Raw genomic sequence first — 12,079 nt, 5'->3', positions numbered from 1 at the left:
AAGATAAGTCCCCATCTCATTTTTGTAAAAATTGTCAAAAATTTCAGTTCTTCAATCGTTCAAGTGCAACATTGGTCTCCTTTGCCAGAGCATATCAGAGCTATCCCTGCAAAACATTATCAGTGAAAATCATTATTTCAACCAATTTTAAAGGGGAAACCAAAAAGGTCAAAGCCTATTAATTTTCAAAAAGTGTCAACAACCAAACATAAGAAAATGGGTTTTGGGTTAAGAAAAAATCAACAAGGAATCCACATGAAGATATTTCTCCTCATTTGCAACCCATTCCACATTCCAAGAGCAAAGAGTATTCTTTTAAGGCGATTTTGTGAGTTTGTGGGCAAATCAGGCTATTTCTAGGGCGCGCTATGCATCAGGTTGGGTGCGCTACGCACCAGTGGCGCGCTACGCATCAGGCCACAATTTTCATTGCAATTTTACATGGGTGAGGCGTGTCAAGAGCACACGGCACGTTGGGTGAGGCGCGCTACGCGTTGGAGTTTATGCCCAGAACTTTGCCTGAAACACACTCAATCACCTCTTTTCATGCATCAAATCATAGGTAGGCTTTTATCCACGGCTCGTTCTTGGTTTTGAAAGATTTATGTAAAGAAATTATGCTATATTAGCCATGAAAAACGAAGTGTATAAACCCTCATTTTCCATTAGTTTGCTGTGAGGATTAAAATGCCAAGATTATTGTAGGGTTTTCAAACATAAATGTTGCCAAGGTTTTCCCATTTCTTGTGTTTCCCACCCCCTATATTCACCAATATTTTCCCCAATAATTCCTCATAAAACCCTATATTATTCTCCCTCCAATCCTAACCCCTCCCTTCTACTACAAACATATTTTTCCTACCCTACCTCATCCTAAACCCTAAAACTTAAAGATTTTCATGTCCCTTCCCTTCCCTAAATTCCTTGTTTTATTTCCATTATCCCCATTTCCCTAATGTTTCCTCTTTCCTAACAGTTCCCTTGTATATTTGTGTCCCCTTGGTCACAACATTTTGAGAAAAAGAAAAAGCCTACAGTCAATTTTGCACACAGTTGTATATCAGCATATATATATTTGAGCCACCTTGTTTTTAAATAATATGTCAGAGACCGAGTCAACTTATAAGCAGGATTATGATAGTTATTCTACACGAGAGGTAAGTGTTCCAAGGAGGTATCACAAAGGTGGCAAAGGTGGCCGGCATGTCAGAGAGGAGCCTACTTCTTTGGCTCAATTGCAAGCTTGTCCACTTGCAATGGACTGTTTTCGGTATCCATCATGTTTTGAATACTGTGAGCGGATCTCACAAATCTAGCATCATCGGGAACTAGTCCATTTGTTTGTTCTACATTTGCAGGATTTTCATGTAAACCTTGCCGGAGTGAATTTCACCTTGTCACCCGAGATTATTACTCAGGCCACTGGGATACCGAATGTAGGGGAGGAATGGAGTAAATGCCAGCAGTTAGACAGATTCCACTATGAGCCATATATTAAGCCCGGATGTGTAAGACACTTGACTGCAGTTTTTCCTTTCAGATTCCTAATGGATGAGTATGCACCATTAATGAAACTTATCATTTGATATTTCAGTTGTGAGGGCAGATTCTCACGTCTCTATGCGTACCATGTTCGTTTGTTGATGCATTTTACTAGGGTAAGTATGACGAACATTCCATTTTTTATGTGTTGCAACATAGATAGGATGGTGCCTTTAGTACAAAGGAAGAGCCCAACACATCAGCATAAGAGAATCTATCATTACTCATTGATCAAAATTGTAGTGATGCATCAGTTGGCACAACAGGGAATTACTTGGGAAGATTTCATTTCCCGTGATTACTTTGCACCATTACAACCACCTCCTGAGATAGTTCATGATGAGGGAGGACCTTCACACCAGCTAGACATTCCCGAGACTGAGCATATAAGTGCTCCTCCATATGTGACATATCAGCGAGGTCACAGGATATTATTTGCATCTACACGACGAGTACTATCTCCACCCGTGGTGGAAGGGGTCTCGTTGACTTCATCGGCAAAGCAATTGTTATCTCCACCTCGTGCGGAAGGGGCCTCGCTTTCGACAGCAGCACCGCAGGTATAGGATAAGGGCAAGAAGCCCAAGCATGAGGAGGGACCTTCTGGTGAGCCATCTGGGTTTGTTACTATTCATGATGAGACAGCTTCATAATCAGAGAAGACCTAATATATGAGATATCTGGAGCAGCGAAATAAACAGCTTGAGGGCCAACATAGGATCATAGAGCTACAGAACATCTGTGAGAATCGCCAAGCTACCCAACATAGGCAAATTGAGTTCACCTCTCTAGAGCAACAGGTAAATGAGGATCGAGAGGCTAATCTCGAGAGGGTCAACACCTACTTGGAGGAACGGCTGAAAAGGGCCGATAGAGATCTTGCATTATTGAAACACATGGTTATGCATTACAAGGTCCGGAACCTGGTTTGCAAGGCGCGAATTAGGAGTCTTAAGGAAAAATTGAGGAAAATGGTCAAGAAGCAAAAACAGCAAAAGGAGATTGATCGTCTTCGGATTTTGGCTGAAGCCTCTTAGATTGAGCATAGTACTTGATTGGGGACCCCCAGCCCAAATTTCAACAAGTTTGGGGAAAATTTTGTCAATTTTGAAATTTTTGTGTAAAAACAGGTTTTTGGGCTCAACGCGTAGCGCGCCGGGCGCTACCCTTAAAATTGGGAGGTCCAAATCATGAAAGGTTTGCATTTTTGGATTTTTCATGATGATATACACCAGCTTAGCCACTGCCAAGGCATTTCATCAAGGTTTGGGTCCCCAAAAGGTCAAGAAACATGCAAAAAATGACCTCACTGCCCCTTTTTGGACACACAGGTAGCAGCCTTGGGAAAATGCACTTTTGGAGGAGCAAATTGACATCAAATTGGAAAATTCCACTTGGGCTGGAAGGTAGAGATTCGAGGATTTCCAACAAGATAACCTGACCTCAATTTGGATGCCGGGAAGTGCCCCAAAGGCAGGTGGAAAGGCGCGCTACGTGTAGGGATCAAGCGCACTACGCATCAGGATTTTTGTACAGTTTTCACCTTCCAACTCAGGAATTCGGCCAGTTTTGACCTGTTTTGACTTGTGATGGGATTTTTTCACCCTCCATGATGTAATTAATGGAACTTTATGTTGAATTGACACTTATTTACCTATTCTAGATTATTCATTCATAAAATAGCAAAAATTTAATGAATGAATTGGTTTCCTAGCTTATAGAGGAAAGTTGTTTTGACTACCTAGATTGTAGTGCTTTGTTTAGAATTGGTTGAAACAACTCCTAGGATTATGAGCTCGATGCCTAGAGGCAAGGGAATGTGTTAGCTTGCCTATATTATGTATTTTCTTAGTCATTTTCAGGGTTGGACTCTTGGGAATAACTGGATGCACTATTGTACATATTTTCTCTGCAATTTTGGCAAAGGATAGACCAGGGTTTTACAGCACTATTTGGGATTCATGTGGCCTTATGTGTTGATGCTGTGTTTCTCTCAGTACTTGTAAGTTGTGTATGTGTACCACGTTCCTTATTTAATCTTCTGCAATTAAATAAATGAAGTGTTAAGGTAGAATCCATAAATTTGCTATGCTCTGCCTTTAAGTTTGTTTAATTTTCCATGTTTTCTTGATTTTAAGGAGAATCCTTGAGACTACCTTACTCTCCTTAGCTCCTCACCTGTCAGGACTATTCATTCACTCACTTTAAAGGCATCAAAACAATCGCCTATCTTGCCCCAAGTAGACCTCTGCAAAAGCTATGCCTCATCCGCGCACCCAAAATTGGCTTTCCCTTGAATTCAACAAAATTTCAAAAAATAAATTCCATAATCCTTGTACTTCATACCTAGCCTAAAATTAGTCATCAATTCAGTCATCTCGAGCCGCTTTGATTACCTTTTGCCAATATTGACTGGAGAGAGCCCTCTCCTGTCCTCGTAGGGCTAGCTACGAGGCTGAGCTTGGTTTGATGTTGCCTCAAGTTTTGCCTTCCTCAGCCCGAGGCAAATTCGAACGCTAACATAGTGGCGACCATACTGGGGAACAAATTTGTTATTCTTTGCTGGTTGATGTGTTTATTTCATAAGTCTTAGATGGAGTCTGAAGATATGCCAGGTAGCCTTCGAAAGGCTTTTGCTATTCATAAGCGAAAGCAGATAAACGATGCTTCAGTCAATCTTCGGTGAGCTTGTGAATGTAGCACTTCATTTGCAATTCACCCCAGTATACTTATTTGTTCTATACCTTGGATGATTGAGTCTAGCAAATTTATAGGCTGAGATTTATTGTGTCCCGTTGATTGTTCCGAACAATTCCACACTGGCTTCTAGAAGATACACGAGATTAAATCCTGATCCAGATCCACCTCCTATTTACGAAAATCCAAACTTGATTCGAAAAATCCTTCGTCAAGAAAGCTCGGAGACTCCCTTGGTTAAGTCTCATTCATGTCCTACAATTTTTGAGTATCTTGAAGAACTTGACTTTGACGAGAAATTTGAATTGTCGCTGTTTAAAATTCTATTTGAAAGTGCACTTGATTCTCTTGTTCCAAATCTTGACTTTGCTGCAGCTCTTAAAGTGGAAAAACATAATAAATTAATTGAAAATTTTATCTTGAGGTACGTTCAGAGTGACATTCAGGCTGCAAATGTTTCTGATTTCTTAGAAGCTGCATCTACGAATATTGGATCTGCTGTCACGGCTTCCGCTTCGCAAAATCCCACCGAACCGCCTTTCATTCCAACCATTCCTGTGCAAGCTATAATTACTTATTCATAATCTGCAACTAATTCCCCTCCTTCATCCCACATCACTTCTCCTCGCATAAACCACCTCATACTCCTCATACTTCAGTTACATCTACTCCACCAACTACTCCCAGACCAAATACGCCTAGAGCAATGGCTGCTCGGTTTGCTCCTCTCGCTCTTCCTCAAGATTTGCATGATATGCCGGCGTATTATCAGAGTAAGATTCCTTTATTTGATGGCACTCCTCAAAGTGTGTCCACTTAGCAGCACATAGAAAAAATGGCTAATTTTTGTGATTTATATGAGATTGATGAAGAGGATGTAACTATGCGGTTGTTTGTGAAAACATTCGGAGGAGATGTAAGAAAATGGTTCAGAGGCTTGGGAGCCAGAAGTATACCTACGTTGGCTGAACTTCAGAGAGAGTTTCTAGATCGTTGGGAACTCAGAAAGGATCCACTTCAAATCAATGCCGAGTACAATAATATCAAATGCAATCATGGTGAGTCTGTCCAAGACTACATTGTCAGGTTCAATACAGTTTATAATGTTATTCCGGATGATTTAAGACCATATAGAAAATCAACTCTTCTCAAATTCCCGGATGGTTTTGATCTGGAGATGGCTTATTCATTATGGGATAGAGATCCGCCTACTTTAGAAGATATGCAAAAGATTGTTGTTAATGTTGAGGCAAATCTGAATGACAAGAGAGCATGGTTGAAGGCAGAGAAAAGAGTGACTATAAAGGAAGAATCTACATCAGAACCGCCTTGGCTCCATGAGATGGAAATTTTTTTCAAAAGAATCAACCTTGACAAATCAGAACCGCAGATTCGTAATCCAAATTATCGTGGCCAGCAACAACCTCAGTTCAGAATTGAGCAGCGTGAACCAAGAGTACAAGAGCCGGCAGCCCAACAATCGATCAAGGCTCCTCTTTTGCAAAAGTTTGTGAGTCAAGATTCAGATGAATATGCTGATGTAGTAGGGGACCAAAATCACTTCTTTACTCCTAATGATTTGCCCATTTACATCACTGAAGAAGAATAATATGGAGAAAGTTCAGGCGCCCAGCAAGATGAAGATTTTATCTTAGCTAATGATGCAGATTTAGATGATTACCAAAGAGGATATTTGAATGCCTTGTCCACTCAACAGAAGCAGTATTCATTGAGAAACTGAGATGTGCCTATCAATCCGATTCAGAAAAGAAAAGAAGCTACAACACCAAAGGCGGATTCACCAATACCATAGAAGAAAGGAAAGGAGACAATTGATCCCACAACTAGCAAGATATCAGCAGCAGAAAAGACAAATCAGACAAGTATAATTAAAGATAGGAGAGAAGTTTCGGTCAAAGAAGTCGACAAAGTTTCAACATTTAGTTTGGAAAATGAAATTTCCAAACTAAATATATCTATTCCTTTGACTGAAATCATGAAAAAAGCAGCTACCGAGGTCAAGTCTCTAAAATTATGAATTTTGATCCCATGTTTGACACGGTGAACATTGAAGATGATCAGCCAGAATTGATATTTGGGCCAGCATTGGATGGTGAGTCCCCTGATAGTGATGTTCCTCCCTTTTATATCAGTTTGAGATTGCATGAATATGTTTTGCACAATGCTATGTTCGATTCGGGTGCTTCGCACAATTTGATGCCAAAGTCGATCATGGAAAAGCTGGGGTTAGACATCACAAGGAAATATCATGATTTGTCTTCATTTGATTCCAGCTGTGTAAGATGTATCGGGCTCATCAAAGATTTGGTTGTTAGCTTAGACCAAATCCCAGTGAAGAATGTCTTGATGGATGTGGCTGTGGCAGACATTCCTCCACGTTTTGGTATGCTACTTTCAAGATCTTGGGGGGCTAAGTTGAAGGGTACTCTACAGTTATACTTTTCTTATGCTACAATTCCAGTCTTCGGTCAAATGAGAAAGCTATATCGAGAGCAAAAGATGAAATACATGATAACCAGCAAAGAGAAGCCAATCAATCATCCTGTAAATTATGTACATACAAATTTGGAGTCATTTTTTTTATTTGCTAATAATTTTAATGATCTAGATAGTCAGTTAGTTCAGGTAGAAGATATACCAGAGATCACTAAAAATTTCAGAGAAGTTCTGCAAAAGGAAAGAGGAGAAAAGCAAGCTACTATGGAGCAATCAGCTGAGGATAAGGGGCAGCAAACAGAAAAAACAGAGCTAACACAATTTCAACACTTGGAAGAAGATGAATATGGTCTTTGGACCATGGATTCTGATGGCGCAGTAGGTAGTGATGGTGCTGGTATTGGTGTGTGGATTCGAAGTCCCTTTTCCGCTCAAGACAAAGTTCCAAGCAAGGTGAGAGTGTGTTATTATAAAATAGCATTTGATTGTTCAAACAATGAGGTGGAATATGAGGCTCTCATTGCTGAGCTTAAGATTCTTAGAAAGCTGAAAGCGAAGAAGATTGCAGTCTATGGTGATTCCCAGTTGGTGATAAAGCAAGTTAAGGGTGAGTTTCAGGCCAAGCATCCTCATATGAGGGCATATTGAAATGCAGTCTTAGATATTTTGAAGTTATTTTCTGATCATACCTTGACATGTGTGCCTCGCATACAAAATGGTGTTGCTGATGGACTTGCTAAGGCAACAAGCAATTTTAAAATTCCGATGAATTCTAGCAACAAGTTTGAGATTCATGTGAAACATCGTACAACCATTCCAAACAATCAGCGATGTTGGCAAGTCTTTCAAGATGATGAAGAGATCAATCAGTTTCTACAAAATAAGGGTAAGTTCAAAGATACCTCAATAGATACTGAAAATGATGATGGTAGTGATAATATACAAGTAAATCAAATGGACGTGCTGCAACTTAAAGACAACATTATTCCTAAGGGATTGATTCCTTTAGAGGAGCTGTTTGACCAAGATGATGTGGCCCGCAAACCGACATTAAGACCGACTGAAAAAGGTGTTGAGGAGGTAAACATTGGGACAGCTGAGAATCCCAAGATGGTAAAGCTATCAAAGTCATTGTCACCAAAGGTAAAGGAAGAGTATATCAGATTGTTGTCCTCATTTTCTAATGTTTTTGCATGGGATTACTCAGATCTGAAAACATATGACACTAATATCATTCAGCATACTATCCCTATAAAGCCAAATCAGAAGCCTTTTCATCAAAAGTTGAGGAGAATCAATCCGAAGCTGCTGCCATCAATTGAAAAAGAGGTAAACAAATTGTATAAGTCAGGAATCATTGTGCCTATCCGATTTTCAGATTGGATATCAAACTTGGTACCCATAAGGAAGAAAACAGGTGAGATCCGTTTATGTATTGACTTCAGAAATTTGAATAAGGTGTCCTTAAAAGATAATTATCCGCTGCCCAAAATGGACCATATATTGCAGTGAGTAGTTGGAGAATCAAGGATGTCACTACTCGATGGCTATTCACGATACAATCAGATTTTAGTACATGAAGATGACCATGAAAAGACAACATTCACCACTCCATGGGGAACGTTTCATTATGCAAAGATGTCGTTTGGTTTGAAAAATGCAGGTGCCACTTTTCAGCGTGCTATGGACATGGCTTTCACCAATGAGAAAGATGTATTTTTAGTTGTTTATCTTGATGACTTAACCGTGTTTTCAAATTCTGATGAGGAACATTTGTATCATTTGAAAATTGTTTTCCAAAAGTGTAGAAAATATGGCATTTCGCTGAATCCGAAAAAGAGTCTTTTCGCCATGGATGAGGGCAAACTTCTTGGCCATATCATATCTAAAGATGGCATCCGTATTGACCCTGCACGTGTTGGAGCCATTAAGCAAATTGAACAGCCCCGGAACAAGAAAGAAATATAGTCCTTCAATTGTAAACTGAATTTTCTGCGTCGCTTCATTCCAAATCTAGCAGAGCATCTTAGAGAAATCACGAGAATGTTGAAAAAGGGTAGTCAAGTAAAGTGGACCGAAGAGGCGGTAAAATCATTTAATTTAGTGAAGTTAGCTCTTTCTTCAGCTCCTATTTTGATCAGTCCAGATTACACTCAAGATTTTATTTTGTTCTCATTTGCTTCTGAGCACACTTTGGCAGATGTATTAATGCAGAAGAGGGAGGGAGTTGAAAAGCCCATTTCTTTTTTCAGTCGGATTATAAGAGATGGAGTAGTAAAATATAACATAATTGAGAAGCAAGCTCTTGCACTTGTAAAGGCCTTGAAAGACTTCCGTGTGTATATATTGCATTCACATATTCTAGCTTATGTTCCTAATGCAGCAGTTAAAGATATTTTAGTACAGGCAGATCCAGAAGGAAGAAGGGGTAAGTGGATTGCTGTGTTATTACAGTATGATGTGGAGATTAAACCAACTCAACTGATCAAAGGTCAAGGACTCGCCAAGTTAATGGTTGAAACAAATTTGCAAGTTCTAGACATAAATTTGATTGCTATTATGTCTGATGAAGATGAGGAGAATTCATCCGTTCAGGTATCTGAAATGTTTCTTTCTTCCCCTTTGTATGCTGACATTTTATATGTACTGCAGCATTTGTCTTCACCTCCTGAAATGCCTAGAAATAAAAGTAGAACACTGAAATTGAAAGCTGCAAAATTCTGCATACTAAATTCTGCATTGTATTGGAAAGATCCTGGTGTAATGTTATTGAATTGTTTGGTAGAGGAAGCAGCCAAAAGAGTTGTGAAAGAATTTCATAGAGGTGACTGTGGAGGCCATCTGTTTTAGAAAACCACAGCGAACAAGATTCTAAGGGTAGGTTATTATTGGCCTTCATTATTTTCATATGTATATAAGGTTGTTAAGAATTGTCATGAATGCCAAATTTTCGAAGGGAAGCAAAAACGACAACCATTGCCTCTCAAACCAATTGAGGTCAACGCACCATTTCACCAATGGGGCTTGTATTTCATCGGGGAAATTTATCTGGCATCATCAGGATAACATCGATGGATATTGACAGCCACAGACTACTTTACAAAATGGATTGAAGTAATTCCTACTCGACAAGCCACGGATGCGGCAATTATCTCTTTTCTTGAAACCAATATTTTGTCACGTTTTGGATGCCCAAGTAAGTTAATCACAGATAATGCAGAAGCATTTAAGTCAAAAAGGATGGTTGAGTTTTGTTATAAGTACAATATCAGCTTGGGGCATTCAACGCATACCATCGTCAAGGAAATGGATTGGCGGAGTCATCCAATAAGTCTTTGGTAAATATCATTAAAAAATTGTTGGAAATCAGTAAAAAGGGCTGGCACAAGAAGTTGATAAATGCACTATGGGCTGATAGGGTGACTCAGAAAAAGTCTATTGGCATGTCTCCTTTCGAGTTGGTGTACGGAACAGACACGGTTTTTCCAACTTCACTTGCTGTCCCGGTAGTCAAATTGCTTCAAGAAGCGGGTAGTGAGGAAGATCCTATGCAGAGAAGGATTAATCAAATGATTCATTTACAGCAGACATGAGAGGAGGTATTTCAAAACACTTTCAAGTTGCAGGAGCGCATCAAAAATATTTACGACAGGAAGGAAAAGGCGGACACATTTCAGCTAGATGAGGTAGTTTTGAGATTGGATGCTAGACATGAAGACAAAGGAAAGCATGGCAAATTTGAAAATTTATGGAAGGGTCCTTATAATATTGCAGCATATCGTGGTCAGAACGCTTTTCTTCTCAAAGAAATGAATGGAGATGAATGTCCTGGAGGACCGATTAATGGTCGGATGTTAAAGAGATACTACTTCGAAGTATTTTCTGCTCATTTCATCATCATTGTACATATCATTTTACTTTTTTTCTATTGCACATGTAACACTAACTTATCATCTTCAGTCTGGGGCCCAAGGCGAAGGCTATAATTCTGAAAATGAAGGTTAGTTAGTCTAAGTTTGTCAAGTCAGTTTTAAAAATCTTTTAGTTTTGAGTTTAGTTCGGTCAAAGCAGTTTTTGGTTTTTTCAGTCAAACTCTCAAGATTTTGTGTCAGAATAATGACTCCATCGCCCAATGGATGAAGGCACTATCTAGCTCTTACAGAGATCTGCGGTTCTTGGCATCTCCAAGGAGCTACCATCCCCATTGGAGCCAATTTTAGAGTCGGTCTAGTTATCCCTCCGTCAGAGGTCAAAGCTCTTTTTCATTTCATGATTAGGTGTCCCATCAGTTTTGATCAATTGCAATTCGTTAGGCATGCCATAACTCTGATGGAGCGGTTTGTTTCATTCATTCCCCTCATGCTTGGCACTGCTGGTTCAAGCATGTTTATTAAAATAAGTCTTCAAAGGTCATTTACCATCATGTTTTAAATTTTGAGGTCTTAGGTCTAGGGTTGAGTCAATTTTGTCTTGAAAAGTCTTAGAAGACCAGCAAGCCAGAGGGATGTCTTTGATAGATCATCACTTCAATAATTTTCATCATTGTACAGTTGAATTAGGACTTCTCTTCAAAACTTTGTCTTGAAGATAAGTCGCCATCTCATTTTTGTAAAAATTGTCAAAATTTTCAGTTCTTCAATCGTTCAAGTGCAGCCTTGGTCTCCTTTGCCAAAGCATATCAGAGCTATCCCTGCAAAAAATTATCAATGAAAATCATTATTTCAACCAATTTTAAAGGGGAAACCAAAAAGGTCAAAGCCTATTAATTTTCAAAAAGTGTCAACAACCAAACATAAGAAAATGGGTTTTGGGTTAAGAAAAAATCAACAAGGAGTCCATATGAAGATATTTCTCCTCATTTGCAACCCATTCCACATTCCAAGAGCAAAGAGTATTCTTCTAAGGCGATTTTGTGAGTTTGTGGGCAAATCGGGCCGTTTCCAGGGCGCGCTATGCATCAGGTTGGGCGTGCTATGCACCAATGGCGTGCTACGCATCAGGCCACAATTTTCAGTGAAATTTTACACGGGTGAGGCGCACTACGCGTTGGAGTTTATGACTAGAACTTTGCCTGAAACGCGCTCAAACACCTCTTCTCATGCATCAAATCACAGGTAGGCTTTTATCCACGGCTAGTTCTTAGTTTTGAAAGATTTATGTAAAGATGTTATGCTATATTCGCCATGAAAAACCAAGTGTATAAACCCTCATTTTCCATTAGTTTGCTGTGAGGATTCAAATGCCAAGATTGCTGTAGGGTTTTCAAACATAAATGTTGCCAAGGTTTTCCCATTTCTTGTGTTTCCCACCCCCTATATTCACCAATATTTTCCCCAATAATTCCTCATAAAACCCTATATTATTCTCCCTCCAATCCTAACCC

General features: G+C 39.5%; 1 protein-coding gene across 1 annotated transcript in view; it reads right to left on the bottom strand.

Annotated features, from left to right (window-relative positions):
• Positions 1 to 4,681: 4,681 nt before the first annotated feature.
• Positions 4,682 to 12,079, bottom strand: part of LOC149187871 (germin-like protein subfamily 2 member 1) — a 36,643-nt gene continuing 29,245 nt past the window's right edge. The window contains exon 4 of the mRNA XM_089409805.1: positions 4,682 to 4,794. Coding sequence (XP_089265931.1) covers positions 4,682 to 4,794 — 113 coding nt within the window. The remainder of the gene's footprint in view (positions 4,795 to 12,079) is intronic.

This window comes from Pinus tabuliformis, chromosome 3_1 (assembly GCF_031772625.1).
Source record: "Pinus tabuliformis cultivar Carrire ecotype Pingquan chromosome 3_1, CPIR1, whole genome shotgun sequence".
Taxonomy (NCBI): domain Eukaryota; kingdom Viridiplantae; phylum Streptophyta; class Pinopsida; order Pinales; family Pinaceae; genus Pinus; species Pinus tabuliformis.
This window is presented reverse-complemented; position numbering and strand designations above follow the sequence as displayed.